The sequence below is a fragment of the Acomys russatus genome, chromosome 27 (genome assembly GCF_903995435.1).
Source record: "Acomys russatus chromosome 27, mAcoRus1.1, whole genome shotgun sequence".
NCBI classification, from domain to species: Eukaryota; Metazoa; Chordata; class Mammalia; order Rodentia; family Muridae; genus Acomys; species Acomys russatus.
Genome location: NC_067163.1, coordinates 33641420 through 33668529, shown reverse-complemented (window position 1 = coordinate 33668529; position 27110 = coordinate 33641420). Strand labels below are relative to the sequence as shown.

At 44.5% G+C, this 27110-nt stretch overlaps 1 protein-coding gene across 1 annotated transcript in view; it reads right to left on the bottom strand.

Annotated features, from left to right (window-relative positions):
• Fat1 (FAT atypical cadherin 1) overlaps window positions 1-27110 on the bottom strand; it is a 105275-nt gene that overhangs the window by 13440 nt on the left and 64725 nt on the right. The window contains exons 6-19 of the mRNA XM_051169780.1: window positions 26773-26912; window positions 22380-22655; window positions 22029-22239; window positions 12794-16861; window positions 11719-11915; window positions 9759-9912; window positions 9012-9245; window positions 7107-7496; window positions 5418-5632; window positions 4992-5129; window positions 3380-3523; window positions 2591-2788; window positions 1530-2331; window positions 768-899 (exon numbers count right to left, since the gene is read on the bottom strand). Of these exons, the coding sequence (XP_051025737.1) occupies window positions 768-899; window positions 1530-2331; window positions 2591-2788; window positions 3380-3523; window positions 4992-5129; window positions 5418-5632; window positions 7107-7496; window positions 9012-9245; window positions 9759-9912; window positions 11719-11915; window positions 12794-16861; window positions 22029-22239; window positions 22380-22655; window positions 26773-26912 (7299 nt within the window). The remainder of the gene's footprint in view (window positions 1-767; window positions 900-1529; window positions 2332-2590; window positions 2789-3379; window positions 3524-4991; window positions 5130-5417; window positions 5633-7106; window positions 7497-9011; window positions 9246-9758; window positions 9913-11718; window positions 11916-12793; window positions 16862-22028; window positions 22240-22379; window positions 22656-26772; window positions 26913-27110) is intronic.

The window sequence follows — 27110 nt, the reverse complement described above, 5'->3', positions numbered from 1 at the left end:
ATGTTAATATTCATAATATTCATAATACACAAGTACACTTTCAGAAACAGACAGCCCAAGAGGCAAGCCACACAACAGGAGATGCTGACACCACTAATTGACAGATTCTTCCATGAGCAGCCAGAGACGTTACAACCTTAAATAAGTAAGTATTCCAGGCCTGCTAGGGGGGGGAACTATGGCGCCCAACTGAAAAGCTTTCAGTACCGACGAAGAGAATAAGACAGGAGACCTTCATGTATGTCTGGAAGAAATGGGAACTACTGGGTCAACTATTTTGGAAACTAATATAACAGTACGTCTAATTTTAAAAAGGTTTTTTTTTTGTTTGTTTGCTTATTTGTTTTGCTTTTTGGTGGCAGATTCTAGTTTCAGAATATCATGAAACAGAAGAGCACCAGCACGTAAAAATGAACTTGAAAGAATTTTTAACAGGAAAGACACATGAAGAATGGTTACTGAATGCTGGTCCAGCTCTTCAAAAGAACGAACGTCACATACGATGGGCTGGAAACATGTCCTTCCAAAGCTAAGTAGGGCACAAAAGCAAGAAGCTGAAGAGAAGAGAAACAAGGAAAAATGAAGCCGTGCGGCTTATCCAGCCAGTGAGAGGAGGCTCAACAGATCCATCGGGGAGTTCCGACTCTCTACTTTGTTATGATCAGCAACCTGCACATATAATTCTTTACTCCAGTAGAGAAGACAGTTATCGAAACATTGTGAAGGATGTTGGAAACGAACTGACACTTGGACATGGGTGTGCTTACCTGGGCATTTACCGAACCCGCCCCCGGGACACACACAGCTATACTTCTCCTCTCTGGGATCAGAGACACATTCAGAACCTGCGGGACAAGGGTTTTCTTCACACCCATGGTGGACATGTGGGCATTTTCCATCTTTAGTTAGAAAAAACAAGAGGAAGACGGGAGGGAAAGTGAAGATTAAGACAATGACCACTATCCCTACCAATCCCGCCCAAACTCTGGAAGGTCAAATGAACCTTGGGCCTCATGTATGCTAGACTAACACTTTTCCACCGACTTATATTATCTCCAGCCCTTTTTCCATTGTTTCATTTTGAGATAGAATCTCACTATGCTGCCCAGGCTGATCTGGACTCACTATATAGCCAAGGATGGTTTTGAACTTGCAATCCTTCCATGTAACTAGAATCATAGGCCTATATCATGAGATCTGGCCATGAAACATTCTTCTTTAAAAAACAAAAGGAATTTTAAGTTTAATTGTATGTGTGCAGGTTGTTTTGCCTGCATGTATGCCTGTGCAACATTTCAGTATGTGCTGCCATGGGGCGAGAAGAGGGCACCTGTGGAACTGGAGTTGCAAATGGTCGTCAGCCATTGTGTGGGTGCTGGGAATCGAACCTGAGTCTTATGGAAGAGTAGCCATCTCTATAGTGCCCCCACAATAAAATATTCTTTAACACCCATCTACACATACACACACACACACACACACACACACACACACACACACACACACACACACACACACACGCTATTTACCTTTGCAGAGACACACAGCTGTTCTATGGTGCCGGGGAGTCACAAAACTCAGTCTGGCTGTGCTATGAGTTGACATAATGTTTTCATCCACGGACACTTTTTCGTCACAGAACTTCCATGGGCAATCCAGCCCTGCACAGAGCTTCTGGAACAGGGCCAGTATCCTCACCCCGATGATGTCCTCAATGTCAGTGACAGAAGCGTTAATCTTCTGCAGAAGCTGTTTGGTTGAATCCTGGGTACCGCCTGACTTTTCCACAAAGAGCAAGACGTCTAGATGCGAATGAGGCTCGGAGGGCTGCAAGCTGACGATCTGAATGTCATTCTTCCTAACCCCTAGGATGTTCCGTAAAGCTCGCTGGAAGTTGCGCCAGTAGTCGCCGACGAACTCTTCTGGAGTGAGGTTCGCAAAGCGAATCACAATGGTGTGGTTCAGCATCTCCTGGGTCACTTGTTGGATATGCACGGTGATGTCGGCCACTGTCGTGAACTTCCCATCCGTTACACTGACATTAAGAAGGTACTGGCCTACGTCCAGCTTTCTGTGCGCAATCAGCTTACCCCCCGTGCTGGACACAGAGAAGAGGCCATCCATGTGGGGGTCCAGACTGTACGTCAAGGTGTCGTACACGTCCTGGTCTGTTGCGTGGATCTTTCCTATGACCCCACCGGAGTACTCATCTCCAAAGGCGGTGATGAAAATCTCGAGTGGCAAGATGGCAGGAGGATGGATGCTTTCCTCAACAACCCTAATGTCAATGTGTGTCAACGATGACAACTGAGGTTTTCCGTTATCAGCCACCTACAAAGACAGACGTCGCCTCCAGCATTAGTACAACTTTCTGCAAACTGCTAGGCATTAACCTCTCAGCGAGGACGACAGCCATTTTTCTTACTCATATGGACACTGAGTCCCCCTTCTGCCTATGAAGGAGGAGCCTAAGCGCCACTGAGACAAAAACCCAAATCATATTCCTGTAAGAAAGCCCTCTAAATACACAAAGAGAACCACCTACAACCGTTCTCTATAAACACAAGTGAAACCGTGAAGCCTTCAATACCTTAACATGCAGCAGGTAACGGTCCTTCACTCTCCTTTTTATTGTAGCTGCTGTCAGGAGGACTCCATGCTGGTTCACTTCAAATGTGTTGTCAGCGTTGCCACTCACGATAGCAAAGAAGAAGGGGGGACCATTGTGAGAAGAGTCCTTGTCTGTCACCACCAGTTTCAGGACACTGAAGCCCACTGGCTTGTTTTCCTACATAATGTTAGACAAACAGAACAAAAAGCCATCAACACAACCACGGCCATACAATGGGGGGGGGGGGGCACGTGAGGCTTTCTGATAAATATACAGACAATAACGCCTTGTTGCTAAAACATCATGGGAGCGGGAAGAGAGGTAGAGGCGTGAAGGGAATGGGAGAGGGCAGGAACACGTAGAGGGAGAACAGTAGTAAGAGGAGGAGTGAGATCGAAGAGGGGGGAAGTAGGGGGACGTGGATCCATTGGGAGTAGGAGAGCATTAGCAGGAACAAGAAAATGGCTAGGGTGGCCAACGCAGTAAAATATATGATTGTGAAAAGCTCTTCCTAGTTAATCCTAGGATGGTGAGAGAACACACACACACACACACACACACACACACACACACACACACACACACACACACACCCCACATAAAGAGTGAGCTATGCCTTGTAAATCCCATCTTTTACACTAAGACAGGGACACTCTTCTACCCTCATCTCTCCCAGTTTTCTTTGGAGAGGCAAGCTATTTCAAGTACGTGTCTGGGGCCAGTGAAAGATGGAGGGGCCACAGACCCCTGAGCACGCCGCCTGTTTACCTGGATGATGACACTGTAGTTGTCTCTGGAGAAGAGAGGCGCGTTGTCATTGACGTCAGACACGTCGATGTTCACCATGGTCGTGTTGACTCTGGGTGGGCTGCCGTTATCAGCAGCTTGCACTGTGAGCGTGTAACCTGAGATCTTAAGGAAAGAGAGAACACCCATCCATTTGCACGGTGCCAATCAACTGGGAACCCACTGATCTCATTTGCTAAGCCTTTGTCTAGACATTTCCCTAAAATTAAAATAAAAACTCCCGGCCAGTGAGTGAGGGCTATTTTCGGAACAGAAATAATTATCAACAAGAAACAGATTCTTTGATGTCTCTTATTAAGGGTCTTATTAAAGTGCTTGATCTTAAAATTCTTACAGTTCTATTTAAAAAAGAAAAAAAAAAAAAAAAGACAAATGACCGACCAGAGGAAACTGCTGACCTAGCTCAAATGCTCTTAGTCTGGTAATACCATAGGCGGTACCCTCAACTGAGGCTAAATCTTGCTGTGCCAGAGGTAGAGACTTGAGCTGACTCTCACCCTGCATGCAGACCCATTTCCAACATATCAAGGTGTGCAGTGTCACTGTCATCGCCTTCAATTTCACACTTGAATTATATACTTAGCCATTTACATCCCTCAAGGTAATATTTGTGGCTCTCACTAAAAGAAATCAAGTCGAGTGAGACAGCTTCACTGTTAAGCAGATCCCTGTTCTGGTAGCTTTAGAGTGAGGGTTAGGAGATGCCAGGAAAATGGCTAAATCACAGTGTACCGTTCTGTAGGACACCAGGCTAGCACAATTGTGCAATCACAAGAGCCTTGAGGACACCACAGGCCACCTATCCCCTCTACTGTCTCATAGTGGATACAAGTATGTTAAAAAAGCTAGATTCTTTAGTTTTACTAAGTTTCCATCAAGTACAGTGACAGAATTTGGCATTCAGAAAACTGAGGCAAGTGTGTTGAGTTTGAGGCCAGCCTGACCTATCTATTGACACCCTGCTTTAAATAAATAAATAAATAATCACATTTTACTCTGATTTTTCTATACCTAATAGTCATGTTTCTCGGACTTTCAGGAAGACTCTATTCAAAAATAGTAAATCAGGAGGAAAGCCAGCCTGGTCCCTCTCCAGTGTAGTGTGGGCAGGAGAGCTGGCCTCTGCTTCTTGCCCACTCTTCACAGTTGATGGGGTTGCAGATGGAGAAAAACTCACTTTCCCTCATGGGTGGCAGGACACTAGGACACTAGGAGGTTGACCACGGTCCAGTCAGCATGGAGCACACAAAGTGGACTTGTTGGTTTTTAGGGGTGAGGGGGTCATGATGGAGGTGGGGCAGACATGGGATGACTGAGAGGTGAGTGTGACCAGGGTGCAGGATGTGAGGCTCCCAAATAACGAAGAAAAAAAGGAGGAGGGGCAAAATCAGAAAAAAAATTGAAGAACTAAAACTGAAACTTAAATCGACTTTCAAACATTTCTATTTGAAATATTTGTCACTTCCTAAGATGAAAGTTCTACTCTTTTGAGACCTCACATGAAACCAATTGGATATGAATGGAAGTCTTTAGCACTTTGTTAACGATTCAAATCCACCTTTTTAAAGCTTACCGTTTCTCGGTCTAGGGGCTTCGTTACTTTCACTTCTCCTCTGACGGGGTCAATTGTAAATGGGTTTCCTTGGTTACCTTCTAGAATGGAATAGTGGATGTGGCTGTTTGAAGGTCCATCAGCATCATCAGCCATAATCTAGGAAATATCACTCTCATTTAGAAGACAGCTAAGCAAGGGACAGAGGAAAGAACAGCTAGTTATTTTATGACGGCCACTTAAAGCCACTAATTGGCTCAACAAGGGCCTTGTTGATTTGCAGAGGTGAGGACTTGAACGCCTCACGGGGACTAAGTGTCCTAGCAGTGAGCTATGTACGTCCTCTGGCTGAACAACTGCTCCAACATATTTTAAGCAGACCCGATGTAAGAACTAGAGTGCTTGTACTAATCGCTCCTTCAAGATCCAGGAAAGGCAAATACGTACTGTGATGACAGACTGCTCGAGAGCTGCGTCTTCACTGACGACAGTGGTGTAGGTGTCCTGGCTGAACACCGGGCTGTTGTCATTGATGTCTGTGACGTTGATGCTCACAGTAGCCACGTCACTTAAGGAGGGCGTGCCTCCATCAGTGGCTTCCACAGTCAGGTAGTATTCATGGAAGATCTCATAATCCAGGTTCTCAATGATAAATATGGCCCCTATATGGAAAGACAGAATTACTTGTAGCACTCTGCACTTCTGTTTTTTTTTCCCCCTTCTACAACAGTAACACCTTTAAACACATTTAGTTCTCATTTCAAAAAATATTTTGTACATTTTCTGGCTTAATTCGATAGTTTAAAATTATGATTTTTTTACCAACTTAGCATCCCTGCTTATTTCCTTTGTTTTCTTTATATTCCTAGTGGCACTTCATCCCTTGTACCCATCAACAGTGCTAACTCTGCTTTACATCACTAGAATCCTTTTAAAAGATGGTGGATCTTTTGTTTTGTTTTGTTTTTGTTTTTTCAAGACAGGGTCTCTCTGTGTAGCCATGGCTGTCCTGGACTCGCTTTGTAGACCAGGCTGAAGATGGTGGATCTTATTCTTTCTTTGATGTAGTTCACTACAGACTTCTAGTTTAATACTTTTTTGAAAAAATTCAACTCAGTGCCTTTTGATTTCTTTCTCATTGTCATTATTTATCTAAGACAACTCTCCACTTCGTCTTACTAAATATCCCCTTGAGAATGGAACACAGAGATCACACTTTGCTTCTAATACTAGCAGTTAAGAGGCTGGGGCACAAAGATGGTAAGTTTGAGACCAGCCTGGACAACACATCAAGACCTGGTTTCAACAGTCAAATAAACAAAATAAAACCCCTTAACTGATTTAACAACACTTGCCACACTTCTCTTGGGCTCAATCTAGTCTATCCTACTTGAAAAAAGAATTGCTAATAAAAGTTCTAAAAACATTATACAATAAATATTAAATATACACTGTAGAACATTAAACACCTAGTCTTCATCAGAAACAGTCACACAGAACATTCAACTAAGTACAGCCTGAGAGAGTTACATTTTACAATGTCCTGGAGCTAACGGGTATTTTAGACCACAGGCCAACACAACTACACCAGTATTCACAAAGTGGGAGTGAGTGGTGGATGACGCTTAGCACTGCTGGCTGGGGGGAAGCCAGTCTCCTACAATTAGCGTATGTTAATGAGCATGGTAAATATGTCACCTTGAAGGACTTCACAGATGTCCAGTATAGGAACTAATGTCTAAAAGGTCAAAAGGCTAGTGGGACGGGGGAAGCCTCTCCATGTGCCTTTGATTCAGGATAGAATGAGTAATTACACAAGGTTTTTACCACTATGCATCCTTCCTTGGCAACGCTGAGATGATTTGCATCATCGCTAAACTGTCTGAGAGTCAATAGTTTTCCAACGTGGCTTGCAATTTATAGTGCATATGCCAGGAAGTAAGTATAGGTACCATGTAGAATTAAGAGTGCAGAGGTTCCCAAACTGTTTCAATGCCACCTTAAGCAACAGAAAGGTAACCTGAGTTCTCACTGACCACATGGGGTCCATCACTTTGCATCGAGGGACGTGCACAACAGAACGAACCAGCCCTCTCAGTGTGGAATGAGGGCTTCCTCCTTTACAGGGAAGGTTACCTGTCTTAGAATCTATGCTGAATTTTCCATGTTCGTTTCCACTTATGATTGAGTAGGTGATTTCGGCGTTGGCTTCGATATCCCGACTTGCTGCATACACCTGGAGAACTTCGGTCCCGATGAGGATGTCCTCAGACACGGTGGCGCCATATTCACGGTACTCAAACACGGGCGGGTTGTCATTTATATCCAAAACGGATACGACCACTGTGCCAGTAGCTGTCAATTTCCTTGGCAACCCATGGTCCACTGCTTTCAAAGTGAGAGTATACACTGCCTGTAGTTCTCTGTCCAAATGCTTTTCCAGTTGGATGATTCCAGACTGTTCGTTAATGGAGAACTGCCCGTCGGCGGAGTCAGTCAGGGAGTAGGAAATCTTTTGATTCAAACCTGTCAAAACATGAAATCCTATCAAGTTTCATAGCGAGAAATTAAAAAATGCTGGGCGTTTTTAAATGATAAAGGGCAACCAGCTATAACTCAAAGACTTTTATATAGATGAATTACAAATTACAAAGTTGGGGACATGAAATATAATTCCATAGATGTCTGACTTTTGGGCTCTTTGACTTAAGACTACATTTTTAAATGTAATATCTTTAATACTTCTTTGAGAACTTGGTATATACACAGTATATATTTTGATAATATTTATCCCCACTTCTCGTAGCTCCTCCTAGGTCGCTTTTTCTTTTTTAAAAAATAACTCACCAAGCCCAATTTGTGCTGCCTTTTACTCATGGATATGGGGCCACTGGCCCCAGTATAGGTGACCAACCAGGGGCCACATCCTTAAAGAAAACTGGTTCTCCCTCCTACAGAAGCCATAACTTTCCAATTATGACGGGAGGATCTGGGCCCAGGGGTCCTGCTCAAACTATGGCACTAGTCAAGGTGCAGTAAACTTTGAACCCCTACCCAGATCTAGGCAATGGACAGGGCATTCTCCACAGTTGAGTGGAGAGTGGGGTCTGACTTTCACACGAACTCTGGTGCCTCGTATTTGACCATGTCCCCTGGGGGGGGGGGGGGGGAGGCCTGGTGGCACTCAGAGGAAGGATAGCAGGCTACCAAGAAGAGACTTGATACCCTATGAGCATATACAGGGGGAGGAGATCCCCCTCAGTCACAGTCATAGCGGAGGGGAAGTAAGGGGAAAATGGGAGGGAGGGAGGAATGGGAGGATGCAAGGGATGGGATAACCATTGAGATGTAACAAGAATAAATTAATAAAATATATTTAAAAAAAAAACACCTGAGCTAGGAAGGAAGTCTCTTGAGCACCTATCCCCTCTCTGCCAGAATCTATAAGACTTACTAAAATGAAACTACTTGTCACTTACCTTCAGTGACAAAGAACTGTTTAAAATGTGACTTTTAAAAAGTCTTCAATATTAATGAGTCAAGAAGGTAGTTTGAACTCCATTATCAGAATGTTTGAGTGCATAATCATCTCTGCAAATATTTTTGAAAATTTATAAAGCTCGAACAATAAGAGCACTTGCTCGTTACGCTCCTGTGCTGCTGTGGCTATTTCACAGCACTACTGACTTATTTACAAGAAAACCGCCTCATGAAGTTGGCAAAATGTCAGCCAAGCATGTGTGTAAGCTACATGTTCAAGCCCCAGCACCGGGTGGGGGTGGGGATCCTTTAATGAAGTCAGTGGCCACAACTTAGACATGCTACAGCTTGGCTGCAGCGGGAAATTCACTGCATGTAACTGCCAAGACTTTAAACAAAAAAGAGAAATGACTTAGTTATGATTACAACAATGCTGAGCTCCATCACGTGCTCAAGGAAAAGAAGAGGTCAAACACACTGCACTGGGGTGTGTTCTACCAGGGGATCCCCAAAGGCTTCTTGCATGCCCCAAGTGCAGAGCACCTCCTTGACTCAGGGTACCTGCATCTGCATCGGTGGCCTGCACTCTGGTCAAGAGTGTCCCAGGCTCGGTGTTTTCAAACACGGTGATGGTGTACGGATCTGCAGTGAATTCTGGGGCATTATCATTGACGTCTTCCAACGTGAGCACAACGGTTGCTTCACAGGATCTACCCCCACCATCCGTGGCCTTGACTAGAAGATTATAAACTGTTTGCTCCTCACGGTCAAGGAGGGCTAAGGTCCTCAATTCACCTAGAAACAAACAGAAACGAATGAGGCTGGAGATTTAGGGTATATGATCCATGATTATCCATGATCTTTTTTATTTCTCCTACAACTACAAAATCTGAACCGCAATTCTCATTTAGAGAAAAATAATATCAACAACTTACCAGTTCAAGTTTAAAGATGAAGAAAATATGGATTCTTTTCATTATAGAAAATGACAAATTACAAATTTAAGAAACATACTATTAAAAGTAAAGCTCAAACTTTCAGACACAGCATGGTATTTCTTTCAAAGAACCCGAGTAACTTATAAATCGTAAAGTCCAAACAGACTCGCTGCTTGCCTTTACCTCATCTCGACTTTACACATTAAGTTGCCGCTTGGATTTCTAAGATGTCATTTCCAAAGCATCAGAATAAAATTTAAGAGGAAAAAAAAAGAAAAAAAGAAAATGTGATTTCCAGTTTTGTACAGGATCCCATCTCACCCACATATAGGAAATATACAATTAGATTAGCCCCAAATTCCGCACTTACCTGTGTCTGGATTCAGTTTGAACTTTTCTGCACCTGAACCAAATAAAGTGTAAGTGATCTCAGCGTTGGACCGGATGTCTGCGTCTGTGGCAGAGACCTGCATGATCAGCTTCCCAGGAAGGGCGTCTTCAGGAACAGTATCGGAATAGAGAGTCTACAAGACGTTAAAAAACACCGTTACCACAGAAGCATTCAAGGTCAGCAGTGACTGTCGGCGGGGAATATATGATGGAAAAGACATCATCCCGCTTTGGCCACGGAAAACGTGGGAAATGACTGAGGTTAATACTCAAGGAGCTTTTAAAATGCTTGTTCTCATGAAACAGATGTGAGAACAAGGAAGAGCCTTATAACAGGCACCAACCCCACATCCAGGAGTCTGGCCCAACACTTAAATCGCGGGATACAAAATATGATGTGCTGTTGAGCCGTTTCGTACTTAATTGAAATTCTTATGAGAAAACTGTTAAGTAGTCGCCCAAATGTATCTAGAAACTAGAGGAAATATATAGCTTTTACATTATATTTACTTAATTTGAAGTGCAGATATTTGCTATGTACGGCCAACTGTTCATCACACAAAAATCAAATACCTCCAGTTAAAAATGTTCTTCATGGGATGAGGGAGGTTAAAAAAAAAAAAAAAAAAAAAAATCAAAAAACAGGAAATAGCTAAGGCTCAGGCATGTCGGCTACCCTGCCTGGCTTCCTCTTTCTTCATATGTACCTAAATCCTCACACAGCTAGACACTTGGTTCCAGTTCCAATTATCACATTAGCCATGCCATAAATAGAACATATGGGAAAGAGATTATGCTTCCGTTTCGTTTACTCTCTAATATGGGCTTAACACAGGGAAAATGTATTTTAGGGTTTACAAAACTGGGTGTTTCATAACAATGATTATTTCAAGTGGCTATAGTTGTGTTTTCAACTACAGTATTACCTAAGGTAGAGTGGTATGATATTTTTAAAAATATGAATTGGTTAAGGTTAATATATATTGTATGCATATAGAAAATATATGCATTATAAACATATAAAACAAATGATTTATATAGATACATATAAAATATATAAAAAGAGATACACATTCTATCACTGTCATCAAATACTGTCATTCAAAAATAGACACGTTAGATTAAGCACTTATCCCTCAGAAGTCCCAGTTCCCCTGACAATGATTTGTTTGTTCACCTCTCTGAGACCATGTGGTGATTTCCCTACCTCGACCGAATGCACTGGAATACCAGGCGTTCATCACTCTGCCTGAATCCTTTGACTGCTAACACAGGCCCCTACTGGCTGGCAAGCAAAGTTGGCATCCCCACCGCTTGCCCTCACTCCTCACACTCCCAGTCTCTCTCTCCATTTCTACTTCTGGTCATAGAGTGCTACCATCTGAGAGCTAAGGCAGGCTCTGTGGCTGGGTAGCTTTTCATCAACCAGCTCCAGCCATCCCTCTTGCTAGAGTTCCATGCCCCAGGTTAAACTGAGCCCAGCCACAGCAGAAGTCATTCCACTGGCTTGGTTTCTCTGGTGTGAACAACCAATGCCTCGAAATGGTTTGCTGGGGCATGCGTGTGCTGTGCAGGGGAAACTACTGTACAGATGTTTCTCTGCCCCCCCCCAAACAACTGTGTCCTCAAATGAAGAGATTATCATCAGAAAAAGATTAGAAAGCATTTTTGGTTTTTGTTTTTTGGTTTTCTTTTTTTTGAGACAGACACCACTGTAAGAGGCCTGTGTTTTATAGTATTTTAGACCAAAGTTTGTGACCAACTTAGCATGCCCCAAGTCACCTTGACGCTTTCTCGAGTCCTGCCCATGTGACTCTCCCCCACCTGAGCAATTAGCAACTACAAGACTAAACTTGCAGGAATCAGAACAGCTCAAAGGCTGTCCCACGGAAAGGCTAAGGAGATGCAGGCTTATACAATCCTAAGGGAAACACACTTACCTTCTCACAAACAGGGCTGTTGTCGTTGGCGTCGAGAACTTTCACTTCAACTCTAGCTTTGGAAGAGAAGGTCCCATCGGTTGCTGTGATGGTCAGAAGGTAACTGTCCTTCTGCTCCCTGTCGAGAGGCTTCTTCACGTACACCTTCCACTCGTTCTGTATATTTTCCACAGCAAACTGTCCCAAAGCATCTCCTCCTAGTAAGTTAAGTTAATGACAGCCAAAGTTGCTGAATTAGAAAAGTGAATTAAACAAGCACGAGGGAAAAAGAAGGTAGACAAAGAAATATATGGCAAGGTTGTTAAACTTCTCCCAGCATCCCTGGGCTTCCCCTCCCCCTCCGCTATATAATCCAGACATCATGGTTCCCCCCCCCTCTCTTCTCTTCTCTTGCTCCCTCTCCTCCTGCATTTCATCTCTCCTCTTCTCTCTCTGCATGCCCCCTCCCTCCATCTCTCCTTCCCCCTGCATGGTGTCCAAGAGCTGCTTCCAAATAAACCTGCGTTTATATACTTTAACCTGTCTTGCATTAGCTCATATCGCCCCTTCAAGAATGTTTATCAATTACAGTTTAAAAGGTATCGAGACTACTTAAAGTATGATTACATTTGCTACCTATTACCTTTTCTTGTGTTTCTGATGCTGTGGTTTTCGTATCCTAGTCTGGACTGCAGACCAGGCTGGCTTCTAATTACAGGCTCCTCCCACTTCAGCGTCCTTCGAGCTGGGAATATGTGTGCTACACATATTACTACATATTAGCTTCTCTTGTTATAATAACAAAGCCGCGGTAACATGTCTACTCAAGTACGGGATAAAGACTATCAAATGCAGCTTGCAATAAACCTTTACTTACTTCCTTTAGATCATGTTTACTAACTGTCAAGTTCAACAGAATAAATCATAGGAGTCCTGGTCAAAACAGCTTTGCTTAAAGACCTTGAAATTCAGCATACATGTTATTTCTACTAATTTTAGACATGCTTATCTCCCCAAACTCATAAATCTGTACCTAGTATATTCCATATAGTACGGGTTTGTTGTATACTGAAACCACTCACCCTGAGCGTCTTACCTGTTATGAAGTAAGTCACTTGTCTGTTAATCTCTTCAGAGTCGCCATCAGTGGTACTTAAGATGGCGATCACACCACCCGGAGGGTCGTCCTCACTCACAGTCCCTTTGTAAATCTCGGCTGTGAATCGTGGCGGGCTGTCATTGACGTCAGTGACAGTAACATCCACAACGGCTGTAGAGGAGAGTTGAATCTTGTCGCCGTGATCCGACGCAACCACTCTAATCTGGTAACTGGCTTTTTCTTCATGGTCAAGCTCTTTGAGGGTTGTAATCCAGCCTGTTTCCATGTTGATGGCAAAAGATTCAAGGATGTCTGCACCTTGCAATTGATCCAGACTGTACATGACTTGGCCATTGGCTCCCGAGTCTAGGTCAGATGCCCTAATCTGGATGACTCTACTTCCTCCTGGCAGGTTTTCAACAATAAATGCCTCATATGGACTGGACTCCAAAACTGGGCTGTTATCATTTGCATCTTTCACCTGGATGCTAACATCTATAGACACCACCACCTCATAGTCATCCAGAGTGCACCTGGCCAGGATGGAAAACTGATACCACTTAGTGGTCTCATGGTCAAGACTCTTCTCCAGTTTCAGTCTCCCACTCTGCCTGTCAATCACAAAGAACTCATCTCTATTACTTTCAGGAGTATTGCCTTTGACAAGGGTGTACAGGACGTTCCCGCTATGCTCGACCCGGATGAGGTCAATTTCTGTTCCAATAGGCATGTCTTCTGAAATGGCATAGGTATAAAAGGGCTCTGAAAACCTTGGAAGCTGCATTTCCGGTGGAAGTATTTTAATATAGACAGGAACAACAGATTCTTTGGGAGGGGACCCATTATCCACAGCTCTGACGAAGAAAGTGAAGAATTCGTTCTCTAAGCCAATTAAGCTTTCCTTTGTAGTAATTAGGCCAGTGAGTTTGTTGATTTCCAAATTCTCCTTGACGCTTTCAGAATCGGCCTCGATGGCATAGGTGACATCGGCATTTGACCCCTCATCAGCATCATTTGCAAAGACTTTAAGGACTGAAGTCCCTTTGGCAGCGCTGGAGCCAATGTTCACTTCATACTTGGTTGAGCGAAACTGTGGTGCGTTATCATTGTCATCTGTAAGAATGACATTTACAGTACAGAAAGCAACTTTTCCTCCAGCGTCCTTAGCCATTAATCGGATTGGGACTACTTTTTCTGCTGGGGTCTCTCGGTCAAGTTTTTCCAAAGTGAAAATCTGCCCTCTGTCGTTCACATAAAACCTGTCTTTGGCAAAGTCATTTACAATGTGGTAAGTTATGTGACTGTAAATACCAGAATCTCTATCCGTTGCCTTCACTTGGACCACCAGGGTATGCAAGGGAGCGTTTTCGGCTAGCTCCACTTCGTATTCATTCTGAAGGAAAACAGGACTGTGCAAGTTGCCCCCCATCACAGTTACACGGACCTGAGCTGAGCTCCGGAAAACCCCATCAGACACCGAGACGTTGAGACTATAGAACGGCTTCAAGGGGTGGCGGCGCAGGTTGGCGAGCGTGATGATCCCCGTTTCACTGTCGATGATGAAGCTTTTATGATCGTTGCCAGACAGAATGGAATATTCTAACTTGTCTCGGTCTGAACTATCTGCGTCACAGGCTTTGACACACATCACAAAATGCCCGTGCGCAGCGTGCTCACTAATTTTGGCTTCGTAAATCTGCTGTTGAAACTGAGGCGGGTTATCATTGAGGTCGGTGACATCAACAGTGACAATCACATCACTGCTCAACGGGGGCATCCCTCCATCCACAGCCCTTACAAAAATCTTGTGCTGCTGGAACTGTTCATAATCCAGAGCTCTCGCTAGTGAAATGAGCCCAGTGCTACTGTCTATGTGAAAATGATCATGACTTTGGCTGTGATTCCCAAACATCTGGTAGGAAATCCCTCTATTCAGTTCCGAATCAGAGTCTGTTGCTCTAACCTGAAGGACGGGCGTTCCGATCACAGATGCCTCAGACAGGGTTGTGGTGTAGGACTGCTGCCCGAACACGGGAGGGTTATCGTTCACGTCCTCCACTATGATGTCCACAAACACTTCGGCGTGAGCGCCAGTCAGGGAGTCGGTGGCCCTTACGCTCAGCTTATAGGCTGGGTGGGACTCAAAATCCAGCGGTGCTATGACGTTTATCACCCCGGTGTTGAAGTTGATGGTAAACTGACTGAAAGGGTCCCCATCCGTGATGCTGTAGAACACTTTCAGCCCTTCTGGGCTGTTGGCTTGGACATGGACCACGGGGCTGTGCATCTGGACGTCCTCTGGGATTTCTGCGCTGTAGAAAGCCTTTTCAAACACAGGCATGGCTTTGTTCACGACGGTGATCGGAACCAGAACTTCTGCAGAGAAAGCTGGGCTTCCGCCGTCCTTCGCGACCACCGCGACGAGGTATTCTTTATTTAAGGTGTTATACTCAAACTGCTTTTTCAGGGAAATGTCACCAGAGGGTCCGATCTGAAAGTGGTCGTGATGCTCCTTAAGGTAGTAGTGCACCTCGCCGTTTTGGCCACTGTCTCTGTCAATGGCGGTGACGTGGCGGATGACGTGGCCCACTGCAGCGTCCACCTTCACCACAGCATAATAAGGAAGATTGACAAACACCGGCGCGTTGTCATTTTGGTCTTCAACGGTGACTTTCACCACAACGTGAGCCACTGCTGATGGCTCGTGCTCCTTGGTCACCTCTACCACCACATCGAACGTCTCCTGTTGCTCACGATCGAATGGTACCCCAGTGGTCGACAACACGCCTGAAGTGTGGCTGATTTTAAATCTGCGATCTGGGTTGAGGATGTGGTAAAACAGAGGCTCGTTGATCGGGTTCCCGATAGCAGTAATGACAGCTAACGTTTTGGTTTCTGTGGTGTTCTCTTTCACGATGGCAGAGTAGAAATCCTGGGTAAACTTGAGTGGGCTCTCTTTGCTCTCTTTCACGTTAATCTTCACAGAAGCCGTGCTTGCAAATCTGCCGTCAGACGCTCGGACCGTGAGCTCATAGCGGCTTCGTAACAGAGTTGTGTTCTGTATCGTTATGGTGCCTGTCTTGTAGTCCATTGAGAACTTCTCCCCAATGTTGCCTTCAGTGATAGAGTATATTAACTGTGAGAACGCCCTGGAATCGGCATCCGTGGCGTTCACCGTGATGACCTTTACTCCTTTGTACGTTGGCAATAAAAGAGATGCTTCATACAAAGGCTTAGAGAAGACAGGAGGGCAGTCGTTGATGTCAATTACACGTATAGTCACATTAGCTGCATGCTCGGCGAACAGCCGTGGAGTCCCCATGTCGTGCACTTGTACGGTAAAGTGAAAAACATGTGTCTCTTCATAGTCCAGACTCAGCACGGTATGAATAGCACCGGTTGTGGCATCAATAGCAAAGTAGTTGTGCACAGATGGCTCAACAATTTGGTAAACAAGCAGCGCATTGGACTCCCTATCAGCATCGGCTGCTCGAACGACTAGTGGAACGTTGCTGTCTGTTAGGACCACGCTGTTGACGGAGGCTGACTCGCTGATGAATCCAGAATATTCCGCCTGGGTAAAAACTGGAGGGTTGTCGTTCTCATCCTGTACGTGCACGACAACAGTTGTATTGGTGGACAGGCCAGCCATGTTGGTCCCTTGCACCGTCAATGTGTAAATGGGCCGCATTTCAAAATCCAAGGCCTTCTGAGTGAGGATGCTCCCAGAATGGGGGTTAATATCAAACGTGTCGCCTGTGTTTCCATCTTTTATTTCATACATCACTGAAGACTGACTGCGAGCAGAGACCATTCCAACAAAACTCCCAATCCTGATGGCTTCGCTAATTTCAACAGAGTACTCTCGGGATGTGAACTTGGGGGAGGCGTTATCGGCGACGGTGACGGTGATATGCACAGACGCCACTTCACTCATCGGTGGGTCGCCTTTATCTGTAGCTTTGACCATTAAATCATAGTCCACTCGGTTACTTCGATCCAATTCTCTGGCAGTTTTTATGGCGCCCAAGATGGGGTCAATTGTAAAAGAATGTGCAATGTTTCCTGGAAGGGCAAGGGGAAAAAAAGAAAGGAAGGAAGGATGGAAGGAAGGAAAGAAGAGAAAAAATGAAATCTATTAGAGAAAAGCCAAGGGCAACAGAAATAGCAGAGAAACAGCAATGGACATTTAAAACTTACATCCTGGATTAAATAGAATTGAACGAAACCTTCCACTTAATTCCATTTTTGCCCATTTAAACTGTTCAGAATTTTGGCTGTCAAATGTGAAAAAGAAGGAAGAGGAAAAAATACTGTTCTATGCCTAAAGCCAAAATTCTTCCCTACGCTGAACTGAGAACTGTGTTGTAACAACACATGGCTCTCCTCTCACGAAACAATTCAGTTAAGAATTCTCCAACAGTACCCTGAAATTCGGCAGGATGCAGCCACGTATCAACACTCACCACTTAGAAGGGAAAAAAATCTTAATTCACTAAGAAAATTTACACTGTGCTTTAAGACAGCTTTGCAATGCAAGAAGTTAAGAGAGCTGAGAAACAATTTTCTGTAGCCCACCATACTTCACAAGTTTGGAAGATTTCAACAATATTCCATTGTTAACCTTTTCCAAGTCGACTTTATCAACTAGTTGATTCCCGAGTAGGAGGGATTTTGCTTTCAGGAGACATCTGGCAGAGTCTGGCTGTCATAGCTTGAAGGAAGGAAGTGCTCCTGCCGTGAAGATGGTAGGAGCCAAGAGACAAAAACAGCTCTCATGCTCACAGCATCGCACGGCACATGGCGGCCTCCGCAATGAGGGGTTATTTGCTTCAAAACATCAACAGTGCTTATGCAGCCGAGAGGCAAACTGCGAGGACAGATGGTTTTACTGCCGTTTTCTTTGGGCCTTTCCAGGCTACTATCCTATACAGATTCGGTATTCCCTCAACTCTCAGCGCCCCACTGTGCTGGGAGTTCTAAAAAAACCAGCAGTTCTCTAGATGTTCTGGTTGGAGCGAAGGCTGTGTGTGTGTGTGTGTGTGTGTGTGTATGTATGTGTGTGTATGTTTCTCTACATGTTTTGGTTGGAGCAAAGGTGGTGTGTGTGTGTGTGTGTGTGTGTGTGTGTGTGTGTGTGTGTGTGTGTGTGTGTGTGAAGGTGTAGTTCTCTACACGGAGCAAATGTACTGTGTGTGTGTGTGTGTGTTGTGTCTTTGGGTTCTACCCCTCTGTGAATCCTTACCACCCTTTTTCTGGTTCATAAATAAGGCGCTAGACATCAGTCCCAGCACTCTATTCATTCTCCCCAGATGAACACTGTATGGCCGCGCTGATTTCATTTGCCGTTTAACAGTTTCCTCACGCTCCTCTTCCTTTGGGTTCACCACCAGCAAACCACTTAGGCCAGAGCTACTAAGTGTGACCCGCAAACCGGAGGGTTAACAAGCACCCCTCTCTCCGCATTAAGACTAAACACTTCCTGTACAATGTGCATTTCCTTCGTTAAATACATTTTCCAAAAATCCATGACAATTTTTTTTTCCCTGAGGCCAGACACAGCCTGGTTTTCATTAGGATGGCCTGGCTCTGTGGCCAAGCCCCAAGGCAGTGAGAGAGCCTGGGCTTCTCCAGACCCTGAAGGTCTGGGCTGAACCTTGGCCCGGGCCTCTGCCAGGTTGCTCAGACACCGATTTCCGGTCCGTCTGTGTTCAGGAGCATCTGTGATTTCAGGCTGCCACTGTGTCTTAGACAAATGTCAGCACTCAAGAGTCTTGTCTTGTTCTACCTGTGTATTATTCACACCATCACCGTATGATGGCTGTCTGGCCTGACAGGTGCCACCTGCTCATCTTTGTGGCGAGTGATGGTACTCTCCCACACCCCCACATACAACACACACACCCCAGCTTTCTGATGCCTCTTTTAGCAAACAGTCCATCTGGTAGCACTCATATCCGTCTGTCTGCACTTAGCTGTCTTAGTCTCCATAGTGACATCTTATTTGCTAGTAAAGTTCCACACATCCGAAGCCTTGAATGAAGAAACGAATGAACGTTTTTAGTGTTGCAAATAGAGCGTTATGATGCACTGCTGTGTTCCCATCCCCATGTCAGATCAACATCTTCTCACACCAGAGACCCTATCTTTACCATGTCCTCTCCTAAAGTGCCCTTCCCTAGCTCCTCTGGGAATTTCTCCATTCATCCATTTATTCACTTATTGAGAATTTACCTGAATGCTGCTGCCTGACCACTTTCCTTGCCTCCCCTGTCCACTGTGGCCACTTTTATTCTTTGTTGTACTTTCTCTTTTTAATGTTCTCTTTCCTCCTATTTATTTTTGGGTTTCCTTTTGTTTGTGTGTAGCTCACGCTCACCAGGAACACACTACGTATCTCCAGCCAACCTCCTACTCATAACCCTCCTGCCTCAGCCTCTCAAGGGCTGTACGTAAAGGTAATTTGCCACCACACCAGCTCTTGAATGGCCCCTTATAACATGTAGGACACTTTTGCTATTTCTCCCTAGTGCCTAATTTAGAAATATTCTTTATTATCTAGGGTATCCTGGCATTGGATTAATATGACCCTGAGCTTGTCACTGACATAAAACACTCAACAGGAGGCCAGCTTAGTGATTTGGTATTTGGTTTGGATCTCACACAGGTTCATATCACAACACAGAGCTTCGGGAAGTACAGAAGGCAGTGCAGGCTGCCGACTGCTGCAAGATGTGCTTCAGGTAACAGGTGCATTTCCCAAACCCCGAACCACATCTTTGCTCCCTGTGAAGGGAGATAAGGCAGCGAGCAGAACTTTGTACTAGGGCAGGGCTGACTCGTTCGTGCTGGCTAAAACAGTACAACTTTAAATAAGTCTCTGCATTTCAACAGGGGGATCATCTAAAGTAACAAGCCATGTTGCCTTTAAGTGGCAACTATTTCCTCTACAGCACAAAAGAAAGACATGCAGGGGAGCCCATCTCTTCCTATGCTTGACGTACAGCCTGTACGCAGTAAGGACTTGCTGACAGTTTGAAAACCTCTACCAAGTTTCAGTGGCAAGTACAGCGGAGGCCTGAGGAACAAAACCAATTTTAATCAATGAATATACCCACCAAGTGTTAGCTTTCCTCACGGTGACAACAGTGGTGAAGTAATGCTCTAATCTACTCTTTAGAGAAGCCGCCACCACCCAGAGTAGGGCACTTAGGTGTCTCTGGTGCACAGTTCAGTTGCTACTGGAAATACCTCTTCATTAAGTTCCTTTCCCTGAAGACTTCAAATCAGACTAAAGCTATTGCTCAATACATTTCTCCTAATTAAACGTGCACTATTGTGGGTAAAATTAATAACCAATCTTCTGAACTTTATTAAATGCAATCGGATACAAGTTAGAAACAGCCGACTATGAGTAAAGTGTTAAGTGAACGGCATATGAACATTTTACAGGTCCAATGGATGTATGCATACACAGACACACACACACACACACACACACACACACACACACACACACACACACACACTACTGCAGTTCACGGCGGCGGTCTTAAGAAAGCATCCTTTAGGATGTTACATTACGAAAAGCTGTGTCTTCAAGTCCTATGCCACATGGGATCAGTCCCTCGGTACTTGGGTTATTCTTTGGGGAGAGACAGAGGTCCATTCTTAGAATACCAAATTACTAATCCCATCAGTCATTGCAAACACTCCAAGAATGCACATGCCTTCGCTCAGACACCAACAATCATATTTTAACCACCCAGTTGTTGAGAATGATGTGGACGCTGCTCAGGGAAAGTTGAACATTTTCTCCCACATAAACCCAGCCAGTTTGTCTACGACAAAGCCACTTCATTGAAATGCTCCGGCATGCACGAATGGAATGTACTGTTTTTCTAACTGCTAAATTTCTCAAGCAGTCAGGAGAGAAAAAAAAAAACTCTATCTCTCTCCAAGGCACTAACCTCACTATGGTGCATTTTAGCACTCTAACTGCAGGCAGTATATAAAATCTTATTTGTGAATAATGAAGTCAATCTGGTTCTTTAAAGGGAAACAAATGAGTATTCTTGTCAAAATTACTCCGTTTATAGTCAGATCTGTGATCTGTAGTCTACAACCTCTATGGAATCAATCAATGCCTAGGAGAGGCCATGTATAAGTAGGTAGAGCTCTGCACTTAAAAAAGAAAAAAAGTAGATAAAATACTCTAAAATCATTTCACAAAATGGAAAATGCAACCAGCTCTGTTTCTTGTACTAACAATGACTGTGAGGATGGTAGGAAGCCAAATTGCCTTCTCCACACTCATCACGTGCTGGAATTCCTAACTGTGTGAGCATGTGTCCCACAGGAGAACCATTCTCAATACATCTATGTGAGGCCGGCTGGGGAAAGCCAAGCCTGCTGAACACAGCATGAAGATTTCTTGCAGGGCACCCATCACACGAATGGAGCTATCTGCCTTAGTCTACAGGATAAGTGACCAGCAGCAGAAAAGAAAAAAAACTGTCATGTTGCCATGATGGCTCCAATGGTCCTCAACTGTGCGGTGCTTTCCTGGTTTCGTCCTGGAACACCTAGGCGCAGGCTCAGTTTACCTTCTTGGCTTGGGCTACCTCTAGGCAATGCAACAGGTTCCTTCCCAATACTGCTCTTCCCAGAATGAACCACTCTAACCTGTTTCAACCACCAGATTCTATGAATGATACTGTACTGTTAAAGGCACATGGGATGGAATGCGGAGCGAGCTTGCCCCTTGTTCTCTGAGAGTTGGGCCAAGATGGGAGAGATATCACACCATTGTGGCATTTCTTACTCTGAGCCAGAGAAAATACTCTCATTAAAATGGTACATAACTAAGCCAGCATTTTTTCCTGACTTGTTTCAGAGTCTAAAACAATTGCCTGAAATAATTCCAGAAGTACTGAATTAGAAAAATAAAGTTCTCCCTCCCTGTTAGGATTTATCAGTCTTATTTTATGTTAATATTGGTAATCCCCAGAATTCTTGACACTCAAGCTTATTACGACTTTATCTTTGCTCCTTGGCAGGCTGTTTTCCCCCCCTTTAATCTCTTTTGCCTTATACATTAAACAGTAGTTAAAATTTTAATCCACTTTTTTTTGCAGTGGTAACATAGAAATGCTTCAACACCTAGAAGTAATTTTAGAAATAGCAGCACACACTTTTCAAACACAGAGGCTTCGGAAAAAAAAAAAAATACCTGATTCAATCGAGTATAGCACTTCCGCATTTTTCCCTTTGTCCTTGTCCAGAGCTGTAACCTGCAACACCACTGAGCCGACAGCTGCCGACTCATAGACCCGCCCTTCATAGGAGGAACTGGTGAACCATGGAGCGTGGTCATTCATGTCACTGACGTTAACAACAATCCTGGCAAAGTTGCGCTTCACGGGGACATCCTGATCCCGCACCTGAAAGAATCGACAGGCTGTTTATTCCACTGGGGTTCTTCTTTCTCGTGGATCAAAAAACAAAACACACAGACACACAGACACACACACCCCACTACCCCTTTCCAGCACAGGAAACCATCGGAGGGACCGGACCATACCATGACTGTGAGAACATGCTGGTGGATGGCCTCGTGGTCAAGCTTGTCAGACGTGTAGAGAGCGCCGGTGGCAGCATCAAGGCGGAACTTCTTGAGGCTTGCCGGATCTATGCTGCTCTGCAGACTGTAGATGAGTTTGTTTTTCTCATCCTGATCTACGGCACTGATCTGCAAAATCTCTGTTTCGGGCTCTGTGTCTTCGGGAACCACAACTTCATATTTTGTTGTAGAAAACTGGGGGCGGTGGTCATTGGTGTCTATTACCTTGATGAGTACCTGTGACGAGTGACAAAACGAGGACTCACATGAAGATACATTCATGATTATAACATTTTAATACTTAAGTAAAAGTACATATGGAATAAAATGTCACTGAACCAAATTGAATATGGATATGAGAAATAAAAGCAATGGAAGTCTAGGATCAAGGAAGCCTCCTACAGTCTCTATTTGATATGTTCTACTTAATATTTAACAATAACTATGGAGACATAATTCTAGCCACAGTCAAAAATTCTTTATGCAATACAGGCTAATTTCTCCCGGGTCTCTACATGAAACCTTTGGGGGTGACTATGGGAAGGTATCCAAGGTCACTCTGCCAGAGTTATAGTGTACCCCTTTCCTACATTAGATTTAGGCCCATGAGAGGGATGGTAACACCATCTGAATTTCTCATTCTAATCCCCGAGACTCCAAGATCCTGTTACATTTTTAATACAAAAGGAACATCTAGGAATCGCAGAAGATGCAATTCAGTGATTGAGCACTTTCTAGCAGGCATGAACCGGGGACTAGAACCCCACTACTCCCAAAAGAAGGAGGTATGTCTTAAATTATATTTCTGTGACTTCAAAACATAAGTAGCAAACATCTCTTTCCTAAAAGCAATTAAGAAGGTTGAAAAGAAAAACTCTTGTCAAATATGGTGACATAAAATGAAAGCTTTAAAGCAAAAAGGCAGATGTCAAAAAAAAACCAAAAACAAACAAACAAACAAAAAAACAAAAAAAAAAACTTGGTCATAATTGGGAAGACAAAAATATTTACCTTGACAGATGGTTAATTTTTTGGAATAAAGTGACATAGATAGATAAGGCATAGGAAAAATCAGCACTAATTATAAAATATGGTTTATAGTTTATGAACAAAAACGTTGAGCCCAACAGGCTTCTACAGAACACAGGGCTTTGCTAATTTAAGAGGAACAAGGGCCCAGCAGTAGAACAATCCCAAGTAACTACAGAGCACACCGAAGACAGAATTTTCATGCAACTGTACCAGCGTTCCCCAAGAACACCAGAGCATCAATGGACATGCTTTCATTCAGTTCTATGTGAATACTAAATTAATTCACCAAGCCACAATAAACAAACAAACAAATAAGATTTTACGTGAAAGGTATGTTACCATTTCAAATGACCACAAAGCTCACTTTTTAAGATTAAAAAGGATCCGGAGGCACAGCTGTACCAGGAAGTTCTTTTATAAATCAAATCATGGTCTGTTTACAAATTTACAAGTTAAGTTCACCCTGGGATTGGAACTAGGCAGAAGTCTGAGGCTGCTCCAGGTTCAGTTAACCACTGGTTAAACAAAAGGCTGGAAGGAATAGGCAGCCCATTTTAACAAGGCAATTCATGAGACACATCCTGACCCAGCACTGGCTCAGCTCTCTCCCATAAGGTCTGAAGATAAAAAGCGAGCGTGCAATGGTGACTATCCTCGGTACACTTTCAATCTCCCTGGGACATGTCATATTCCTATAAAGCCTAAAATCGGCTAGCCTAAAATCGGCTGCCTGGGATTTTCCAAAGCAAGGAGTACTGGGCAGAGGATGGTCAGTCAGAAGTGTCAAAGTTGAGACGGCATACCTATGTTTTAGAGACTGAAAAGACTTAGACCTAAAATAACAGAGGACCAGGACAAATGTGGAACTGAACATGCTCGGCTTAAACTCTCAAGCTATGAATGGAGAGTTAGCTATCCTGTACACTTCACACCCTTTCACCAGAGAAAAATGCATTTTCAGTTCCTCTTCTTCTCACTCAAGGGGACCATTTTTCTGGCAGGTAGCCCCAGGTGAGTTTCAGGGACCAGAGACAGCAAAGAAAGGGAAGTAGCAGGGATACACGGGGTCAGGGGCCTGTACAGTGATGCTACGTGATGCCTGTGTCATGTGAGATTGCCCTGAAGCCGGGCAGTAAGGGCACGAAGAGCAAGCCCTCTGTGCCATCTCCCCCTTCAAGCGCCACCCTCACTTAGCAGATGGGGCAATGGAAGCGGAGGAGTCTGAGCTCTGTCCCTGCACAGGAGGAAGAGGAAGAGGTGGAGACAAGCCTCAAAGGAGACTGCCTGCGCAGAATGTAAAGATCGTGTTCCAGAGAAAGGGAAAGAGAACTTCAGAGCAAAGCGGCTCCAATGCAACACCACCCACTGTCAAGAATGACGCTGCATGCGCAGAACCAGGGCATCTAGTCTGCCTCCTTCCCAGTCCCCTCTGTTGAGGATACACAGTGTCTGGATGGAACCACCACCCCAACCCTCTCACGTCCAGCATCGGACCTGAATGCACCAAGTTACTACGTGGGTTCTTGATTTCCACTGACAAACCTGCATCTGCCCCGCGTTCAACCTTATCAGGGAAGCTCAGGTGCTCCAGCCCCTCCTCACAGCATCCATTCGACTCCGCCCCAGATCTCTATCTCCCTGCGCACGGTCCCAGACAGAAACCTAAACCTAATTACTGCCTGTTCCCTTTGTCCCCACCGCCACAGGTCAGCCTGGGCTCTGTCACCATTCTCTTACGTTCTGACGACCTCCCCCATGCCAGCGATCCCTCGGGTACTGCCAGGGCTCGCTAAACGTACTTCAGGGTAAATTATACAACGATAACCCTCCCCTCCACTGAAGTTTAAGAGAAAGTTGGACTAACCGATCTCCAGAGTTTCAGAGAGGTTTAGTAATGTACATCAAGACTTCATCCTAAGCGCCCCCAGCATACTCAAAATGCAGTTTTGGAGGAAGAGGTGCACATTAATTATTTCCTAATGAGGTAATGCTACCATGAGGACACATGGTTGTAGCAAGGGGCGTGGCCGTCATGGAGGAGTCTACAAGAAGTAGACTGAACACAGCGACACTCTTTAAATCTTTCTCGAAGAATAATGTTAAGTTTTGTAACTCTTCATGTTTTAATTCTCTATCATTTAACATCGGGGACTTATTTTCAAAGGCAGAAAAACCGATGCATGCGCTTGTTACCACGAAGAGGGGAGCAAGGAGCAAAACAGAAACTACTACAAAAGCACACTACGCCTTCCACGCGGCAACTCAAAATGACGCTGCAAGCACAGGCCACAGCACCGCAATCTTACACACATTAAAGTCACAAGTATCCAGAGAAAGGAATAATCTATCTTTACAGCTCCCCTCCAGTTTTCTAGTCATTTATTAACTGAGCACACATCCCAGACTGCAGTGCTTAAACATTAATGTGACTAAGGGACAGAGGAGATGTCGTGTCTCCCTTAAGATTCCAGAGAACGTAATCTAAAGATGAAGAACCAGAATCCAGCAGCATCTCGGTCTCCAAGCTTCCGCTTTCTTAGGGATATTTATGCAACACACGGGCCTTTAGCAAAGTCATCCTAAGAGAAGAGGATTTGGGCCTGCTGCCACACCATGGCTTCTTCCAATGACACGAGTTTAATAAGCACTTGTGAATAAGAGGGGAAGGAGGGAGGAGGAGGGAGGGAGGGAGGGAGGCTCCCTCCTAAAACCCACAATTCCTAGCCATTTAGGAGCATCATTCTGGACAGCCAGCACTAAAAATCAAAGAGAATTCATTAAGGGGGGGGGGGGTTTCGATTAACTTACAGGATTTTAACACTTAAGTTTGAAAAACAAAAATCTAGCCAGCTATTGATGATCAGATAGCAACAAATAAGAACATCCAGGCAACTGTTGCTATGGCTTCCACAAGCCCGGGTTTAACTCGAATGATGAAATAGGAAGTGGGGAGGGGGAGGGAGGGAGGGGTCCTGCTCGCCCCTGGAGATATGAGGGCTTCAAGAAAACGATGTATACAACTCATCCTGTGATAAGACTCTGCCAACACAGCTTACATGGGAGCATCAAATTACGAAGGCTGTGATGGGAAACTGGTAAGAGTATGGTCTGGGTTTAAGTCTCCTATTGAAATTTTTTGAGACTGCTAAACAGAGGGCAAAACTCCAGTCAGGATCTGCATTAATTTTTTGTCCCTCAGTAAGAACTCTTGGTGTGTACATCAACACACAACTGCCCATGCGTCTGTGCATCCTGACATGAGGGCACTCTTGGAGTGTTCCCTCCCCAACCTTCCCCCCCCCAAACGCCGGCATTCACATACCTGAGTAACGATAGTGGTGGTTCCGTCTGTAGCCTCCACTGTGAGGTTATAGTTGGATTTCTGTTCTGCGTCAAGGGGTTTGGCAACGATGATGGTTCCGGTGCCCTTGTCGACATCAAAGTGACTATCATAGTTACCACCTAGGTTAAATTGGGACAAACAGAAGTGGCTAGAGAAAAATCACACACTGGCGATCTGTCACGTGTTTCATGGCTTTCTGATACTTAATGGCCATGAAAACAGCCTTTTCATATAGAACAATCAAAGTGGTTCCTGGGAGTTGTGGTTCTGAAACCCAGGGAAAGGATGGCCAGCTCTTTAGAGTGCTTTTAGGGAAA